The following is a 21,221-nucleotide window of genomic DNA, read 5'->3' as shown; positions in this document are numbered from 1 at the left end:
AATCTCATAGAAGGAAACATCAGGTAAAAAGCTTTTTGACATTGGTTTGTCTATGATTTCATGAATATGACTCCAGAAAGCACAGGTAAGAAAAACTGAAATAGACAAGTAGGACTATATCCAACTAAAAAGCTTCTGCCAGGCACAGAAAGAGATTGTTCTCACTTATTCGTAAGTGGGAGCTAAAAAAAGATAAGCATATGAAAGAAAGACACAACAATCACAATGATACATTGAACTTTGAAAAGGAGAGAAGAGAACTGAGGTTACCAGAGATGGGAAATGGGGAGAGAGAAGGGGGTAAGGGAGGATTTGGTAAAGGGCCATGAAAAATGATTATGTTTTATAATGTTGAATAGACTAATTATCCTGATTTGAGTATCACATATTGCACATTGGTATTGATATTCAACTATGTACCCCAGAGATATGTATAATCAACTATGTTTCAATTTTTTAAAAATGCTAAAGGAAGTTCTTTAGGTAGAAGGAATATAATATTTAGAAACTTGTGTCTGTACAAAGAAATGATGAGCACTGGAAATGGAATAAATGAAGGTGAAATAAAATTTATTTTTTTCTTATCAAAGATAAGTAGTTGTATAAAGTAAAAATGTTAACTATGCTGTGTTGATGGCATAGGCAAAAATATGTGGAAAGTATAGCACTAAGGATGGAAGAGAAGAATTTGGAATATACTGCAAGTGAAGTGGTGTAGTATTATTTGAAGGTAGATTCAAATTAATAAGAAATCTATATTGTAAAACTCTAGGAAAACACTATTTTTTCAAAAGATGTATAAAATAATTCAATGGAAGAGGTAAAATGAAATAACAAGTACTCAATTAAACCAAGCCTAGGAAAAAAGGGGGGGGGTTTCAGAACAAAGTGAATAGAAAATAATTAGGAAGATGGTAGATCTTAACCCACCTATATTAACAATAAATTTAAATATCATTGTTCTAAGCACACCAGTTAAAAGATAAAGACAGATCTTATCACATTGGATAAAAGATTCATCTAAATACTTTCTACAAGAAACACATTTAAAATATAAGATACTTTTTTTAAAGATGACTGGTAAGGGGATCTTAACCCTTGACTTGGTGTTGTCAGCACCACACTCTTCCAAGTGAGCTAACCGGCCATCCCTATATAGGGATCCAAACCTGTGGCCTTGGTATTATCAGCACCACACTTTCCCAAGTGAGCCACGGGCTGGCCTGATAAATAAATTTTTGAAAGAGAATGATAGAGAAAAATATACCACAGAAATACTAACCATAAGAAAGATGTAAGACAAAATAAATTTAGGACAAGGAATATTAGGGATAAAGACAGACATTGTATAATCATCAAGGGTTTAGTTCTCCAAGAGACGATAAAAATCTCAAATGTGTGTGCAGCTAACAACAGATCTTCAAAATATATGAAGCAAAAACTGATAGAACTGAAAGGAGAAATAGACAAATGCACAATTGTCATTGGGGACTTAGAAACTCCTCTCAGTAATCAATGAAACACGAAAGCTGTAAGTCAGAAGGGTTACAGAAGACCCCATAAACCATTATCAATCAGTGTTCAAGTCTTGAATGTCAAGTTTTGAATGTTCAAATGTCAATGACATTTATAGAAAGAACATTGTACTAAACAACAGAAGAATACATATCTTCCTAAAGTGCACATGGGCATTCACCAAGATAGATCATATCAGAGCCATAAACAAATCTAAACAATTTTAAAGCAAGAGAAATCATTCAAAGAATGTTCTGAGACTGTAGCAGAATAAAACTGAAAGTCAAGAACAGAAAGATATCTCATCTCTGAATACTTGGGAATTAAACTTCTAAATAGCCCATGGGTGAAAGAGGAAATCTCATAGGAAATTAAAAGATATGTTGAAAGAAATAAAAATAAAACATATAAAAATGTGTGAGATGCAACAAAATTAATGCTTAGAGGGAAATTTGTAGCATCAAGTGATGTAAATAATTTAAAAATAAATAGCTCCAATCAGTAATACACTTATACCTTAAGAAACTAGAGACAAAAAGCAAGTAAAACTCAAAGCAAATACAAGGGTATTTCAAAATGTTCGTGGAAAGATTCATATTACCTTTCAATTCTATTTTTCCATGAACTTATTGAAGTACCCTCATAAAAGGAAGGGAATATTAAAGATTAGAGCAGAATTCAATAAAATTGAAAACCAGAAAACAATAGCAGAAATCAGTGAACCAAAAGCCAATTCTTTGGAAAAAATTGAAAAAAAGAGAGAAGATGCAAATTGCTAATATCAGGAGTGACAGATGGGGCATCAAACTGACTCCCACATATTTTTCAGGGAGATGATAAGGGAATACTCCAAACAACTTTATGCCTGTGAATTTGACAACTTCAATAAGTGTGCAGATTTTTTGAAAGACATAAACTACCAAAATTCATTAATAAGAAATAACCCGAGTAGTTGTATATCTATTAATGAAATTGAATTTGTGGTTAAAAAACTTCTGAAAGGAAACCACACCCAGATATTTTTCCAGGTGAAATAGCAAATATCTAAGGAAGAAATTCTAACAAGTCTTTACAACTCTTCCAGAATATAGAAGAGTAGGAACTTTCCAACTCATTTTATGAGACCAGCCTTAATCTGATACCAAAATCAGGCAATGAAAAGAAAGGAAAGCTGCAGACCATTAATCATTGTGGACTTAGAAACAAAAATCCTCAACAATATACTGACAAATCGAATCTAGCAATATATGAAAAAATAACATATCACAACCAAAAAGGGGCTATCTTGGGAATGCAAGATGAATTTCTAGTTCATTATTGAAAATCAGTTACTGTAACTCACCATAATGAATAAGAGACTAAAGAATCATGATCATCATCTCAATAGATGGAGAAAAGGCACTTGACAAAATTCAATATTCATTGATTTAAAAAACAAAAAACCTCTCAGCAAATAAGGAATAGAAGGAAACAACCTTTATTAAAAGGCATCTACAGAAAACATAGAGCTAACATGCTAGTTAGTGGAGAGATACTGAATGCTTTATCCTTAAGATTTGGAACAAAGCATGAATGTCCTCTCTCACCACTAGTATTCACCATTGTACTGGAAGTTGTAGCCAATGCAAGAAGGGAAGAGAAATACATAAAAAACATACAAATTGGAAGGGAAGGAATACAACTGTTTCTGTTTGCCGACAATGTGATTATCTAAGTAGAAGATACCAAATAATCTACAATAAACCTCATGGAACTAATATATGAATTTATTTATTTTATTGAAACAATTCATTGTATATGTCTGTGGGGTCCAGTGTTGAATTTCAATACCGTGTGCAATATGTGGGTCTCAGGATAATTACTATATTTGTTACTATACAATGTAATCATTTTTGTGGCGATTTACCAATTTCTCACTAACTCCTCCTCCCTCTTTCCCACCTCTGGTGGCCTCAGTTTCATTCTGTCATTTTGAATGTTCAATGAATTATTGGATTGTTGTATCTTTCTTTCCTTTTTTACTTATTTATTTTTTAGCTCCCACTTAAGAGTGAGGACATGTGGTATCTCTTTCTGTGCCTGGCTTATTTCACTTAACATAATTTTCTCCAAGTTCATCTGTGTTGCTGCAAATGGCAGAATTACAATTCTTTTTTATGGTGGAATAGTACTCTATTGTGTATATATACCACATTTTCCTTATGCAGTCGTCTATTGATGGACATTTAGGTTGGTTCCAACTCTTAGCTATTGTAAATAGAGCTTATATGTAGGGGTGCACGTATCTCTTTAGAATGATGATTTCCATTCCCTTGGGTATAAGACCAGCAGTGGGATTGCTGGATTGTATGGCAGTTCTCTCTGTAGTTATTTGAAAAACCTCTATACTATTTTCCATGATGCCTTCACTAATTTACAGTCCCACCGATAGCATAGGAGGGTTCCCTTCTCTCCACATCCTTGCCTGCGTTTGTTACCGTCTTTTTGATAATGGCCAGTTTAACTGGTGTGAGAGGATATCTCAATATGGTTTTGATTTGCATTTTTCTGATGCTTCGTGATGTTCAGCATTTTTTCATGTGTCTGTTGTCTATCTGTGTATCTTTCTTTGAAAAATGTCTATTTAGTTTCTTAGCCCATTTTTATTTTTATTTTTATTTATTTATTTTTTTTGTCGTTTTTTTCATGACCGGCACTCAGCCAGTGAGTGCACCGGTCAGTCCTATATAGGATCCGAACCCGCGGCGGGAGTGTCGCCGTGCTCCCAGCGCAGCACCCTACCAAGTGCGCCACGGGCTCGGCCCTCTTTGCCCATTTTTAATTCGGGTTACTTTTTTTTTTTTTTACTAAGTTGTTCAAGTTCCTTGTATATTCTGGATATTAATCCCTTGTCAGAGGCATAGTTTGCAAATATTTTCTTCCATTGTGTAGGTTGTCTTTTTGCTCTGTTAATTGTTTCTTTTCTGTAAAGAAGCTTTTTGATTTGATACAATCCCACTTTTTTTTTTCTTTTGTTGCCTATGCTTTTGGGGTCTTATTCATAAAGTCTTTGCCCAGTCCTACCTCCTGAAGTATTTCCCGTATGTTTTCTTTCAGCAGTTTTATAGTTTCGGGTCTTATATCTCAGCCTTTAATCTATTTTGAGTTGATTATGGCATATGGACAGAGGTAAGGATCTAGTTTCATTCTTCTACGTGTAGAGGTCTAGTTTTGCCATTACCATTTATTGCAGAGGCAGTCTTTTCCCTAAAGTATGTTCTTGTTCCCTTTGTCAAAGATCACTTGGCCCTAAGTATGTGGGTTGATTTCTGGGCTTTTCTGTTGTGTTCCATTAGTCCGAGTGTCTGTTTTTATGCTTGTACCATGCTGATTTGGTTAGTAGGCTTTGTAGCATAATTTGAAGTCAGGTTGTTTTATGCCTCCTGCTTTATTATTTATTTATTTATTTATATTTTTGCTCAGGATTGCTTTGGCTATTCAGGGTCTTTTGTTGTTTCATATAAATGTTAGGATTATTTTTTCAATTTCTGTGAAAAATGTCATTGGTATTTTGATGGGGATTGCATTGAACCTGTAGATTGCTTTGAGTAGTATGAACATTTTCACAATGTTTATTCTTCCAGTCCAAGAGCATGAAATGTCTTTCTGTCTTTTTGTGTCCTCTTCAGTTTCTTTCAGCAGTGATTTGTAATTCTCATTGTTGAGATCTTTCACCTCCTTGGTTAAATTGGTACCTAGGTATTTTATTTTCTGGTGACTATTGTAAATGGGTTGCTTTCTTGATTTCTTTTTCTGCTAGTTTGTTATGGGAGTATACAAATGCTACTGATTTTTGTGTGATGATTTTGTATCCTGCAACTTTACTGAAATTGTTAATCAGCTCTAAGAGTTTTTTGGTAGAGTCTTTAGGTTTTTCTCTATGTAGGATTGTGTCATCTGCAAACAGGGACAGTTTGACTTTGTTTTTTCCAATCTGGATGGCCTTTATTTCTTTCTCTTGCCTGATTACTCTGGCTAGTACTTCCAATACTATGTTAAATAGGAGTGTGAGATGGGCATCCTTGTCTTGCTCCTGTTCTTAAGGGGAAAGCTTTGAGATTCTCCCTATTCAGGATGACATTGGTGGTGGGTTTGTTGTATATGGCTTTTATTGTGTTGAGATACTTTTATTCTGTACTGAATTTGCTGAGTCTTCATCATGAGGGGATATTGAATTTTGTCAAATACTTTTTCTGCATTTATTGAGATAATCATATGGTTTTTGTCCTTGGTTTTGTTGATGTGGTGTATCACATTTTTACACTTGTGTATATTTAACTATCCTTGCATCCCTGGGTTGAATCCCACATGATCATGGCATATATTTTTTTGATGTGTTGCTGTACTCTATTTGCTAATATCTTATTGAAGGTTTTTTGCCTATGTTTATCAGAGATATTGGCATGCAGTTTTCTTTTTTTGTTGTATCTTTGTCTGATTTTGGTATCAGGGTGATGTTGGCCTCATAGAATGAGTTTGGGAGAATGGCTTCTTTCAATATTTTGGAAAAGTTTGAAGAGAATTGGTATAAATTCCTTTTTAAATGTTTGGTAGAATTCAGCAGTAAATCCATCCAGTCCTGGGCTTTTCTTTGTTGGGAGACTGCTGATTAGTGCTTCAATCTCATTGCTTATTATTGGTCTATTGGTTTTCTATTTCTTCTTGGTTCAGTCTTGATAGTTTGTATGTGTCCATAAATCTATCCATTTCCTCCAGGTTTTCAAGTTTGTTGGTGTATAGTTGTTATTAATAGCTTCTAATGAGTCTTTGTATTTCTGTGAAATTGGTTGTAATGTCTCCTTTTTCATTTTTGATTTTTGTTATTTGTCTTTTCTTCTTTTTTTCCTCTAACCTAGCTAATTGTCTATTTTGTTTACCTTTTCAAAAAAACTACTTTTTGTTTCATCAATTTTTTTTCCCTCTTTGGTCTCTATTTCACTTAGTTCTGCTCTGATCTCAATTATTTCTTTCCATGTACTAATTTTGGGATTGGATTGTTCTTGTTTTTCTAGTTCTTTGAGGTGTAGTGTTAGGTTGTTAATTTGAGACCTTTCCATTCTTTTGATGTGTTTATTCCTATAAACTTCCCTCTTAGTACTGCTTTTGCAGTATCACATAGGTTTTAGTATGATGTCTTTATTTTCATTAGTTTCAAGAAAATTTTTTATTTTCTGTTCAATTTCTCTTGGACCCACAGGTTGGTCAGGAGCATGTTGTTTAACTTCCATGTAACTGTATAGTTTCCAGAGTTTCACTTGTTATTAATTTCTAGTTTTAATATGTTGTGTTCCAAAAGGTAGTTGAAATGATTTCAGTTTTTAAAAATTTGTTGAGATTTCATTTGTAACCTAACTTGTGGTCTCTCCTGGAGAATGTTCCATATACTGATGAGAAGAAAGTATATTCTGAAGTTGTTGGATGAAATGTTCTATAGATATCTGCCATGTCTAATTAGTCTAATTTGTAGTTTAAATCCTGTGTTTGTTGATTTGTTGCCTAGATGATCTGTCCAATGCTGAGAGATGCTTGTTCAGGTCCCCAACTATTATAGTATTGTGATCTATGTCTTTCTTAATGTCTAATAGTGTTTGCTTTGTATTTCTGGGTGCTCTGGGTGTTGGGTACATACATATTAATGATTGTTATGTCTTCTTGTTGGATAGATCTCTTTACCATTGTATAGTAGCCTTCTTTGTTTCTTTTTATGGTTTTTGGTTTAAAGTCTATTTTATCTGATATAGGAATTGCTCTTCATGCTCTTTCTTTGATTTCCATTTGTGTGACATATCTTTTTCCATCCCTTCACTGTTAGTCTGTTTGCGTCTTTGCAGGTGAGGTGAGTCTCTTGTAGACAGCATCTTGGGTCTAGCTTTTTTTTTTTTTTTTGGTTATGAATATTCATGGAGTACAAAGCTGACTGTCATCACTTGTGTTCAAGATGTGATGGCCAGATCAATATTGGCAGCACGCCCATTACACCAAATTATGATTATACCCCATGTCCACCCCACAATTAATCCCTGACCTCCGTCCCCACCTCACTTTGTGTACCTAGGTATGCCCTCTCCCTCTGCAAGTCCAACACAATGCTGTGGTCTTTCTTTCCTTCCTTCTTTCTCTCTTAGCTCCCACTAATGAATGAGGACATGTGGTATTTTTCCCTCTGTGCTTTGCTTATTTCACTCAACATGTTTCTCCAAACTTATCCATGTTGTTGCAAATGGCAGAATTTCTTTCTTTTTTTTATGGCAAAGTAGTATTCTATGGTGTATATATACCACATTTTCCTTATCCAATTGTCCATTGATGGACATTTAGGTTGGTTCCATGTCTTGGCTATTGTAAACAGAGCTGTGATAAACATGGGAGTGCAGGTATCCCTCCAACGTGATGATTTCCATTCCTTTGGGTATATACCCAGAAGTAGGATTGCTAGATTGTATGGTAGATCTATCTGTAGTTGTTTGAGAAACCTCCATACTGTTTTCCATAGTGGTTGTACTAATTTACAGTCCCATCAACAGTGTAGGAGCATTCCCTTCTCTCCACATCTTTGCCAGCATTTGCTATTCTTTTTTTTTTTTTTTATTATAGACAGTCTAACTGGGGTGAGGTGATATCTCAATGTGGTTTTAATTTGTATTTCCCTGATACTTAGTGACATTGAGCATTTTTTCAGGTACCTGTTGGCCATTTGTGTGTCTTCCTTTGAAAAATGTCTGTTCAGCTCCTTTGCCCATTTTTTAATTGGATTATATGGTTTTTTACTGTGTAATTGCTTGAATTCCTTGTATATTCTGGATATTACTCCCTTGTTGTATGTATAGTTTGAAAAAATTTTCTCCTACTCTGTAGGTTGTCATTTCACTCTGTTGATCGTTTCCTTTGCTGTGCAGAAGCTTTTTATTTGATATAGTCCCATTTGTTTATTTACTCTTTGGTTGCTCGTGCTTTTGGGCTGTTGGTCATAAAGTCTGTGCTTTATGAAGTGTTTCCCCTATATTTTTCCTTAGTATTTTTACATAGTTTTACCTGAAGATCTTATACTTAAGCCTTTAATCCATTTTTAGTTGATCCTAGTACATTATGAGAGGTGCATGTCTAGTTTCATTCTTCTGCATATAGATACCCAATTTTCCCAGCACCTCTTATTGAAGAGGCAGTCTTTTCCCCAATGTATGTTTTTGTTGCCTTTGTCAAATATCAGATGGCTTTAAGCCTGAGGGGTGATTTCTGGGTTCTGTATTCTGCTCCACTGGTCCAAGTGTCTGTTTTTCTGTCAGTACCATGCTGTTTTGGTTACTATAGCTTTGTAGTATAATTTGAAGTCAGGTGGTGTGATGCCTCCAGCTTTATATTTTTTGCTCAGGATTGCTTTGGAAATTCAGAGTCTTTTCTTGTTCCTAGTACCATTTTTGAAGAGCCTGTTCTTTCCCACTGTATATTCTTGGCGTCTTCATAGAAAATCAGTTGGCTATATGTGCGTGCATTAAATTCTCATTTAATTGCTACTTATTTCTTTTTCAAATCACCCAATACACTAAAATACCTTTGGCGTTTATGAAACTTGTCAGTTTTGTAATTTTCTTGGGTATATGCTTTCATGATGTTATATGTATTCTCTGGTACAAAGATATTGATAAATCCATGGGGCATCTACCACATATGCATTCCTGTTTATATCCACCCTATGCCTAAGCTCCACATGATCATACCATTCATCCTTATACCTATTAGTATCTCTGTGGTGTGAATATTCTTGGCCTTTCTGATGGATCCAAGTATCATTCCACTGCAGGGCAACCTTTAATCTACCTTGTGGGTGCAGGTTTCTGAAACCATAAGAAAGCCCTCTTCTAATGGCCTTTATTTTTTTCTTCAGCTCTGCCTCCTCAGGCCCTGTCCCTTCCCAGAAAGAAGAGGAAATGACTGAGTTCCAGGTAAATGTTAAATAGTATAGTTTTTCCCTGCCTTATTCTCTATAGTGCAATTTAAGGGGATTGCAGTAAACCATACAGTAAATTAGAAATGCCTATATACATAAAACATATTTTCAGAGGAAACAGAGTTGGAAGATTAAAACTAGGGAAGAATTAAAATAATGGTTATTTTATGAAATGCTTTCATTTAGAAAGATTGAAGTTGGACTTCAAATTTGAATTTTGTTTTTATAGATGAAGCAAACCAGAGCAGAGATTCATTACATAATTTTCATTGTACATAAGGATAAAAATAAACATTTTCTAACAGAAATAAGCTTTTCATTGGTACCTAGGTTAATGAGAACATTACAGTAGTTGATAAACCTATCTTTTTTGACAGTCTGTTTTGATCAAGAATAAAACAAAGAATATCTATCAAAATAGACCAGCATTGGAAAAATGCAAATGAACATCAAGAAAAAAAGGAATAAATTATAATATTTCATATGGTGGAATACTACACAACAATAAAAAAGAACAGATTACTGCTACACACAACATGGATAAATCTCACAAACATGGAGTGAAAGAAGCTGGAAACAAAAAAGTATATTCCGTGTGGTTCTATTTATATAATTTTTTAAAACTAGCAAAACTAATTTGTTGCAATAGAAGTCAGAATAGTGGTTATCTCTGGGAGGGTATTTACTGGGAAAAGGCATGAGGAAATTTGAAGTGTTGAAAATGTTCTATATTTCAACTTGGGTGGTATGTACACATGTCTGTAAATGTATAAAAATGTATCAGGTTGTATACATAAGATTAGTGTATTTCTTCACATAACTCTATGCATGTCATACATCAATTTATAAAGAGAAAACTAAGGGTCTGGCTCGGAGGCTCACTCGCTAGAGAATGGGGAGGGAGAAAGAGAGAGAGAGAGAGAGAGAAAACTAGGCTAATCTGAAGAAAGAGGTGGGATGTGTGTCTTTCAAATGACCTTGGTAATTATCTTTTTCAATTAATATTTGCTGCTGATTGAGCCACAGTCTAAAGTAATTGTTTCTGGTAAATTCTTACAATGTTTGTCCACTAAAATGTGAGCAAGGAGTGTGTTTTACTTTGGTTACTGCTATGTCTCCAGCCCATAGAACAATGCCTAGTGCACATGGTTTTTTATGAATATTTGTGGTTTTAATGAATTGAATTCATGGCTCCTTCCTTCTTCTTTATTTAGTCTTAGAATAAGTGATAGTCTGCATCTATCTTGTTCAGAGATAGTTCCTTTTCTTCAGAACCTAATCCTTTTTCTTCATACTTCCTTTAGGATCTTCCTTTGGAATCTTTCTCTTTCAGATAATTGAACTACCTCACTCTAATGCCTTTTTACCCTAAGCTCCAAGCTTTACTATACTGAGATATATCTTCTTTGACCATGGTTCCTTATCCACCAGGTTGTCTATATCTCTAGTTTCTTCTTCAGGGATACTCAATTAATTTTCAAAATGGACACACCTTTGTAACCAGCAGAAGCAGTAGATCAAGAAATAGAATATTACTTTAGCACCCAAGAAGACCCTTTCTGTACCTTCCTAGTCATTACCCTACCCCAAGGGTAACCACTATTCAACTTCTTTCACCAAAGATTATTTCTGCCTATTTTTAACTTTGTTTAATTTATGGACTCTGTATCTGGCTTTTTTTGTTTAATACTATGTTTGTCAGAGTCATCCATCATAAATTGATACATCTAGTTGTAGTTGGGTTAATCTCATTGCTGTATATTATTCAATTATGTGAAAAAACTACAATTTTATTTGTACATACTATTGTTGATGGACAGTTTTCATTTGGGATCAATTACAAATATTGTTATTATGAACTTTCTTGTATATGTCTTTTTTTTGTTTTTGCACATATGTACACATTCCTTTGGATATGTATCAAAAGAAGAATTGCTGGGTCATAGGTTATCATAAGGTCAGCTTTTATTTATTTATTTATTTAACTTTTACGTTTTTTTTTAATGTAATTTTATTAACATTATTTTTTACATTCTAGGATGTTGTTGTGGAGCAGTTGGGAGGGAGGTGGAGAAGGGAGAGGGGAAGTAAATGGGATGGAAGAAGAAGGGGCAGGGTTGAGGCCTGTGGCACCCCCCTCATTCCTGCAGGGGAGACTGGGGGCCTTCCAGCAGTGGCTTGGTCATTGCTGATTGGGGTGCAGATGTCGGGGGGTGTGGCAAAATGCCTTGCTCCCCACCATCCCAGCTCGGAAACCAGAGCCCTTCTTGCTGCGGCTTGGTGGTTGCCACTGGGCTGGCTATGGATGTCGGGGAGGCATGGCAGAAGCCGGAGGCCCCTCACTACCCAGACTTGGGAGAGCCCGAGGCGCTTCCTGCAGCGACTCGGTGGCTGTGCTGGGCTGGCTGTGGGTGTCAGAGTGAGGTGTGGCCTAGGCCCTCGGCCCCCCACTGTCCCAGGTCAGGAGTGCCTGGTGCGCTTCCTGCAGCAGCTCAGTGGTCGCGTGAGGCTGCCTGAGGCCCCCCACCCTTGGGATTGGTTGTGGGTGTCAGGGGGCATTGCTGAGGTGCCTGGCCCTTCCCCCTTTCTGGCTTGGTAGCCCAGGGGACTTCCGGTCCTGCTAGGTGTTATAGGTGTTCTTTGGTGAAATGAGACCTTTGCTAATTAATATCAAACTTAGTCTCTTAGTCTTTGTTTTTTCTTTCATTTCTGTGTTGGATTATTTGCTGTTCGCACCATTTAAACTGCACTGGAACTGATTTGTTGTCCTTTGCTTACTTCTAAAATGGGGGAACTTCCTGTGGGGACCAGTACTTGAGCTCTATGGTTGAGCTAAATTGCTGCTTTGCTGCTGATTCCCTAAGGAAGGCTTTTTATGCAGCTCAGGTTTTAATGGTTGACTTTATAGGTACTTCTCTCAAGAGATCTGATGCACCTGTGTTGTGTAGAAACTCTGGTCTGGCCTGAGTCTTTTCATCAAACTGTACCCATGCAATTCTCTATTCCTGACCAGTCTCCTCTGAGTGCTCCTTCACTCATTGGGGTACAGATCAGCTGTCCTTGCTGTGCCCAGTGTTCTCCCCATTGGCCCATCTCTCCCACCGCCTGTGCTGCAAACACTTCCCATGGGATGGGTCATACAACTTACTGGCCTCTGAGTATCTCCTTTTCTTCAGTCGTTGTGGCTCCTCACTCCTATGTGGGTCCATGGGAACCCTATCAGTGGTCTTGCTGGCCTAGGGACCGCCGTGGCCCCTCTTCTCCCCTGCTGCCTCCAAGCAATTTCATCCAAAGGGCACAGCTGCGGTTTTTGATGGCTCCTGCTCCTTGCACTCAGTATCTCCAGCCTGGACATGGCTGGGGCTCAAAACAGTTGAAGTGGTTTTTTCTTTCTCTCATCATGGCTTCTCCTGCCTTCATGCACTCCCGTAGGTCTCTCCTTCTCTTCCCCTGAGCTCTAAGAGGCACCAGCTTGGCTGTCATTGCTTTTTTATAGTTGTAAATTGGTTGATTTGTGGAAGAGAGTGGAGGAAACAAGCTCAAAAGGATTAAGAAGCTTGCTCAAGGTTATAGGTAAAGGTTGTAGTAGAATCAGAATTCAGTCCAAGCAGTATGATTGTGGAGCTGATGTTCTCAACCACTGTCCTGCGAGGCCTAAGCTGCACTCATGAAATGCAAATAAGATGATTTTTTTTCTAACCATCAAATTAGTCCAGTTTATAAAAGGTTAATCATATCTCAAATCTGATCACTGGTCAACACTTCCATGGATCTTGTAACCCAGGTCACATCATCACTTACCTAGAACTACTTTAGTAACTGCCTACTAATCTCCCTGCATCCACTTCTGACCAACTATAGTCCATTTTCCATAGAATAAACAAAGAGATAATTTAAAACCTAAGGCATTAACTTCCGTGTTTAAAACTATTTAATGGCTTCCCATTACATATGGAATAATGTCCTTTACAAAACTCTTCATGACATGCCTTCTGCCTATGTCTTCACCATTATCTTTTGCTATACTGTCTCCCATTCACTATGTTTCAGCCACACTAACTTGTTTCCCCCTTTTAAGCAGACCAAGTTTATCTCTGCCTTAGTAACTTTGAATGTGCCATTAAGTGCTCTTTTTCTAGATATTTATATAACTGATTCCTTCTCATCATTCAGGTCTCAGCTGCCTCCTCAAAGTCGTCTTCAATTACCACATTCAAAGTATAGTTTCCCAGTCACCCTGTAACCCATTACCTCATTGTATTTTCTTAATTCATCACTATTATATTTTATCTCACTTATTTACTTATGTTTTCATTTCTGTTTTCCCAAAGTAGAATGTAAACTCCAAGAGGACCCGAACACTATCTTTCTTACTGCTATCCTTAGTATCTAACCAGTGCTAGGCACATTCTAGTAACTCAGCAACTTATTATTGAATAAAAAACCATACCTCCAGGGCTCAAATGAGAATAATTTTCTCATGTTTTTCAGTGGCAATTAATATTCATAAGGAAAAGCCTCACATACACAAGACACTAAAATAGCCTGTGAGCTACCAAAAAAAAGTTCAGTAACTTACCCTTATTGTTTCACTCATAGAAGAGTTGAGATTTAGGAGGTGTTGCTGATACCAAATCAAAAGAACTTATTGACACGTGTATCTAGGTGTTAAAGAAGAGGTAAGAATCAAAACTTACTGCCACAGTTCTATTTTTGGAAAAAGGTGGTGAGTGACACCATTAACCAAGATAAGAGAGTTTACAGCAGAAATTGCTTTATATCATATTAATCCTCAAAAACCTAATATGGAACTGGCAATATTTCCTAGAAATAGTGAACCACCAGAGGCAATTTACAGACTCTATTTAGGTAGTAAATAAATGTATGATAATTGGAAAAGCAAAATCTATCTAAGAATCTAGGGTTCTTTAAAGAATCTCATGTTTGAGCTATTATTAAATATTAAAAGGGAATGTAAAATAATACTTATTTCAACACTGTCATTTATCAGATGGGAGACCCTTGACTTAGAGAAGTTTTAATCATTGTCTAAACAAAGCTATATCAGACAGTTAAAAAAATAAAGAAGGGTCTATGTGTTAGTATCAGATAAAATAGAATTCATGACAATAAGTTTTAAACAAATAAAAAGAATGGTGTTTTAAAATGATGATGGATGCAGTAGGTGATACAGATAAATAGTTAGGACTATTTCTGTACCAAATAAACTTGCACCAAAATTCACTATAAGTAACATTGTGAAAAATAAGAAGAAACATATTAATAGAAGACTTTCATTTATCTCTCTTAGCCCAGATAAAGTAGACAAAAAATAAACAAAACTACCAATAATAATTTGATAGAGCTAATTGATTAACATAGCTTATACCCTGGAAACAATTAGTACCCTTTATTGAGACCTGAAATAAACTGAAAAACTGACCACATATTAGACCTTAATAAAAGTCAATAAATTTCAAAAGTGAAAACTATACATGTGATGTTTCCATGGTGCAATTAAATATGGTACTAATAAAAGATTAAAAAGAAAAATTCTTTCACATCAGAAAATTTGAACTAGTATAAGCACTTCAGTTCAGAAGGGACATAAAAATTTATATTACACAACATATAAAAATAATGTTGATTGGATATTACATTGTCAGAAGCTAGGGGATATAAAGCAGTGCTCAGAAAAAAATCTGTAGGCTTGATAGTAATAATATGATAATAAACATAAAAGAATGAAAGTAAATGAACAAATATACATCTCTAGAAAGCAGAAACAAAGTGAGAAACATAGGAAAAACAGAAAGAAGGAATTGGCCAGAATAAAATTGAAAGTCAGTGAGAACACACAAAAATATAATTAATAAAGAGCTACTTCTTCCTTTTTCTTTTTCTTCTACTCTTCCCTTCTCCCTGCGCTCCATTTTACTATTTTATTTCGTCTTATCTTTCTCTTTTTCTTTATTATTTTAAAAACTAGAAAGAGAGAGGGTCAAGGTAATAAACAGCCATATGTCCAATATCCAGAATTAATATAACTTAGGATTTTGTCATTTTTGCTTCAGGATTTTTTTAGAATAAAATAATTAGAATATTATAGATACTCTCTCCCCAGAGACAGTCTTGTAAATGTCATATATAGTCATAGAGTCCATGTTTTTATATTTTTACCATGCATGTATAAAGCTTACATAATATTACTCTGTTTTGAATTTTTGGATAACTGAGAGTATAATGGACTTACAGTTCTGCAACTCACTTTTTCCCCTCTATATTGTGTTTTCAAGACATATTCATGTTAATATATATATATTCCTGGACTTTATATTCTTTTTCTTTCCTTGTATCAGTACCATTCTATCTTAATTACTGTATCTTTACAATAAATCTTGATATCTGATAGTGCAAATCCTTTGTTCTTCAGCATTACCTTAGCTATTTTCTTGTGGCTATTTACATTTCCTTATAAGTTTTAGAATTAGTTTAGTTCCACAATTAAAACTCCTGAGATTTTGATTTAAATTACATTGAATTTGTAGATTAATTTATTTAGGGAATACTGATTTCTATAATATTTGGTCTTCCAATTGCATATCTTTTATAGATTTACTCCTAGGAATTTGATGATTTTTTTGAGGCTATTGTAAGTGGTATCTTTTAATTTTTAATCTTTTGGATTTTTAAAATTGAAACAAATGGAACTCTGGATTTTTTTATATCGACCTTGAATTTGAAGACCTTACTAAATTCATTTATGAAATTTAATAGCTTGCCAATTTTTTTTTTTTTTCTTTTGGGATGTTTATGCTTACAAGTATGTCATTTGCAAATAAAGTTTTCTTTTTTCGGTTCAAATCCTCATGTTCCTTTCTTTCCCTTGCTTTATTTCAGTTGCTAAACATTCAGTATGACATTGAATAGATGTGGTGTAGCTATCATTTTTGTTTCATTCTTGACCTCCAGGGTTATATTTTCAATGACTCACCAATAAGTATGATATTTGCTGTGGACTTTTTGTAAATGTTCTTTCAGATGAATTTTCCCATTCTAAATATATTACCTATTCTGAATATTTCATATAAGTAGAATAATAAAATATATGACCTTTCATGTCTGGCTTCTTTCATGTAGCATAATCACCTTCATTTTTGAAAGATAACTAAATATAGGATTCTTTGTTGATTTTTTTTTCTTAGAAGACTTTGAATATATTGTCTCATTGCCATTTGGCCTCCATTGTTTCTAATGAGAAGTAAGCTGTTAATTTTATTATGGTTGCATTGAACATCATGAATTGTTTTTTCTTGTTGCTTTCAAGATTTTCTCTCTCTTTACTTTCAACACTTTGACTATGATGGGTCCAGGTTTGTACCTCATTGCATTTATTCTGCTTGGAGTTCATTGAGCTTCCTAGATATGTATATTAGTGTTCTTTGTTAAATTTAGGACATTTTCAGCCATTATTTAGTTGAATAATTTTCTGTCCTTTTTTCTCTCTCCTCTCTTTCTGGTACTTAAATCTTGCATATTTTGACACTCTTCTTGTCCCACATTTCTTTGAGTCTGTATTCATTTTTCTTCATGCATTTTTCTTCTTCAGATTGCATAATTTCTATTGATCTATCTTCAAGTTACTGATTCTTTCTCCTGCCAACCATTGTGCAGCTGTGAGAAATCTCATCCAGGTCAATGGGGAGTTGCTGACCAAAGCTTTCCTGTTAGAGGAAAACCATGACAGGTAGAAATAGTTCAGAATCTAATACCCTCACCATGCTCAGTCTTTGGTTGGGAGCAGTGTTAAGGTAACGTGGCCTCAGCATGAATTCAGTAGCAGAACCAAAGGATGAGCAGCTGGATTCTGTTCACCAACTATGCTTCTCATAGCAGATTCTCTTAAAGGGGATCTGAGCAGAATAACTTCATGGCTGCTGCAAAGGTAGTACTTTGAAATGTTCTTTCTCTGTCATGGGCATTTTTATCTGTTAATATCATAGTTTACTTCCTGAAATAGAAATCCCAGATAGCAATTGCTTAAATAAGACAGAAATTTATTTGTCTCTCATATTAAAGTTCAGGCGCCAGTAGACCAGGGCTGGTCTTATAGCTCCAAAGGGCAGAGAACCAAATTACTACTTCATTGCTCTGCCATTCTGAATAGTTGGCTTCTACCTCATTATCCCAAATGGCTATATTTGCTCTAGCCATTACATTTACTTACCAGTCAATGGGGAGAAGGAAGCCAGGGAGAAATGGTATAATTTGTTCCTTTAAGCCCACTTACCAGTAGTTACATGCAATACTTTTCATTTCACTGTCTAGAACTTTATCATAAACTTACCTATTTCAGCAGTCCATGTGCCTGGCTGAAAATTGGGAAGACAGGAAGAAAAATCAAGAGTGAAAGAATAACAGTATGTGCTACAGTATTGCACTCTTTAGGATTCCTTTCTGGGGGGTCAATGTTGGTTTTATGTTTTCTTTTCAATTATTCATTTAATTGCAATTTTAAAAATTTCAACCACGGATATGGTTGAAAAAAATATATAAATTTAAATGTAAATTTTTAAAACAGTTCCTAATTTTAGATGTTTGTTTATTCTTTTTCATTAAACTTATTAAACATTTGTCTCTTAAAATGTCAACTTTTAAATATGAAGATTTATGTATAAAGTTCTGTATTTCTCATTTTAAGATCATTTCTGCTTTCCCACTTACTAAATTATTTTACTTATTTTCCTCAAATTTATTTTAATGATTTCTTTTTGGATTCTCTCATTTTTGAGCTGTGTACAATTTTGTTTTCTTGCAAAACCTGTGGTGTTGGTTTTTTTTTGTTTTGTTTTGTTTTTGGTATGATAGTCTTTATTTTATTTTATTTTATTTATTTTATTTTTTTTAAATTTTATTTTGTCGATATATATTGTGGCTGATTATTGCTCCCCATCACCTAAACCTCCCTCCCAGTGGTGTTGGTTTTGAAAATTTATTTGTTTAATGATCTGACTTTCTGAGGAAAATACAACTTTCTGAGGAAAAATTTCAGGCTGAGGCAGTTACCAACAAGAATGCATTTTATTTGCTCTGTTGTTCACTGTGATTGGTGAAACCTTTATACTAGGGCCAGCTTTCCACATCATTTTCTCCTCAGCCCTACTTCACCAACTGCTTTATCCAAGCTTATTTTGCTCTTCCTCCCACTTAAGGGAAAAATCCTAAAACCCCTTGGATTTTAGAGGTTTTTTTGCCCTGACTCTCTTCCTTTGGCTTCTTAAACACATTTATTTCAAATGTCATGATCTTCAGCAGGAAAGGATTTCAACAGATGATTTTCCATTAGTCCCACAGCTTTCTCAGAACCCTTAGTGTTAGTGGATGTTCATGTTCATAGGATCTCTTAGTATCTAGAAATAAATGCTTAGAACCATTAATTGTAAGTTAGCTATTGGAAACTTCCTTCTGTCTTACCCCATCTCTGGTAGAAATTCCTTAAAAGGTAGGACATAAGGATTGCTCCCCTTTTTTCTAGTGCTGTTGAAGATTTTTTCTTATATTCATATTCTCTGGGGCATTTCATTTTGAACTAGGAAGGGTACATTAGATCTCTGTATTCAAATCACATTGCTTTCAGGAATTTTTCACCAGCTTCTCATTTCTGAAACTCATTCTAAAGCTTTCTTTATACTATTTTCTCATAGTTTTGGTTATAATTCTAATTCTAACCATTAAAAAATAAATCTTTATTTGAGCATCCTTTCTTTCTTTGTTACATGTAGGATTCTGTCTGTAGCCCTCTTCGTTCAATATATGTAAGCTCTTTGAGCAATCAGATCCCATTTTCATGGCTGCTGATATACTATGGACTGATGGCCAGTAAATCCTCATTTCCACCATAGATTTATTTCTCCTGATCTCTCTATCCAACTACTAAATCAATGTATATTTCCAATTGGATGTCCTACTATACTTCAAATTTTGTCTATTATTCTCTACTTGCTTTTGCTTCTGTTAAAAATCCTTCTTACAGTTTTTCCTGCCTTTCATATCTAGTGAGGTCCTGTACCAACTTACTTGAGTAAAGTTTTATTTTTTTCATTACTTTTACACTGTATAAATTGGTTCCCGAGATTCTTTAAACCATGGTAGTGTTAAAGATACATACTTGCTAAATCAGTAATGAACAGAAACTGACAGGATATTGCTAACAGGATGGTTTATTTATTTTTTTAGAAAATAATAAAACCAGGTAAAGTTGTTTTTTTTTTTTTTATATAATGTCTTACTTCTGAGTTATGTCAGAACAAGTTTCAGTATGTTTATCTATATCACCTAAGATGGATGACTTCAGATTGAGTAGGAGTGTGTTGTTCACAGGGAACAGTGACATTCAATGATGTAGCTGTTGACTTCACCCAGGAGGAATGGAAGCAATTGGATCCCACTCAGAGGAACCTGTATCGGAATGTGATGCTAGAAAACTATAACAACTTAATCACAGTGGGTAAGAGTAGTTTACTGTATAATTTAAATTCTGGAAATAAAAGTACCTTCCCCCCACCCCCCAGTATTTCTGAAATGTATAGAACTTTTAAACATTAGGACGAGTTTGGCCTTGAGATGCCTCTGTTCATGTGAATATCCATGCTGCAGCTTTCAAAGAAAAAGGTCATCCTTGGTTATGTTTCAGGGGGCAGCACCCCCAGAAGCCACAATTTCTTGTCATTCAGAAAGCCTGGTTTCCCTGCACTAGCCTCAATTCTTGGGTGGTTCTCTGTTCCTAGTACGTATGCCCAAATCTGTCACTTCCCTTTGGCAGGCTATCCACTCACTAAACCTGATGTGATTTTCAAGTTGGAGCAAGAAGAAGAACCATGGGTAGTGGAGGAAGAAGTATTAAGGAGACACTGTCCAGGTTAGTGGGAAGTAACCAGACAGGTGAGGAGGGGTCAGGACCCTATTAATGGTTAATCAAGGAGTAGTTGATCCCTCTGAAATGTTCTTCAAATATATTTTTCTAAAGCCCATAGACTTTTGTAGTGACAATTGGTGTAAACTCTTCATAAACCTAAGCTGCCATTTTTAGATACCATTCTTACCTTCTTTCCTTAGAACTTATTCAAGATTATCATCCATGTGTCATAAATTTTTTGCTTGTATTTTTGTCTGCTTTCTTTATATCATGTATCTTTTCTTTTTTCTCTTGTACTAGTATTTTATAGATCTGATTATAGTCCATCTCCTTTTGACTGAGGATAGTTTTTTAAGAAATGCTATTAAAATGCTATTTAAACATGCTATTTTAAGAAAGATAATGTTGGGGAAGGAAAAGAAGTGCTCCAATCTAGAACAGGGTCAGCAAACTATGCCTTGTAGGCTAGCCACTTGTTTTTGTAAATAAGTTTTACTGGAACACAGCCACACCCAATCCTTTATGTCTTGCCTATAACTGCTTTCACTTTACAATGGCAAAGTTGAATAGTTATGACAAAGACTATAGTGGCCCACAAAGCCCAAAATATTTACTGTCTGACACTTTAAGAAAAAGTTTGCCAACCCTCAATCTGTAGAAATGCATCTCTACTTCATACTGAAGCCCTTTATTGTACATGGTTGTATGTATATATTTAGGCTTTATTTCTTCTTATCCAAAAAGGAACTGCAGGTGCGAGTCTGAGTCTTACACCCTCTGTAAGAATACCTAACTTTGAATCTTACA

At 35.1% G+C, this 21,221-nt stretch overlaps 1 protein-coding gene across 1 annotated transcript in view; it reads left to right on the top strand.

Annotated features, from left to right (window-relative positions):
- The window catches only part of ZNF569 (zinc finger protein 569), a 47,233-nt gene that overhangs the window by 19,217 nt on the left and 6,795 nt on the right, over positions 1–21,221 (top strand). Inside the window, exons 4-6 of the mRNA XM_063111855.1 lie at positions 9,437–9,494; positions 19,880–20,006; positions 20,322–20,417. Coding sequence (XP_062967925.1) covers positions 9,480–9,494; positions 19,880–20,006; positions 20,322–20,417 — 238 coding nt within the window. The 5' untranslated portion in view covers positions 9,437–9,479. The remainder of the gene's footprint in view (positions 1–9,436; positions 9,495–19,879; positions 20,007–20,321; positions 20,418–21,221) is intronic.

Source organism: Cynocephalus volans, chromosome 10, assembly GCF_027409185.1.
Source record: "Cynocephalus volans isolate mCynVol1 chromosome 10, mCynVol1.pri, whole genome shotgun sequence".
Taxonomy (NCBI): Eukaryota; Metazoa; Chordata; class Mammalia; order Dermoptera; family Cynocephalidae; genus Cynocephalus; species Cynocephalus volans.
Note: the sequence above shows the minus strand (reverse complement) of the source record. Positions and strands in the feature narration are given on the sequence as shown.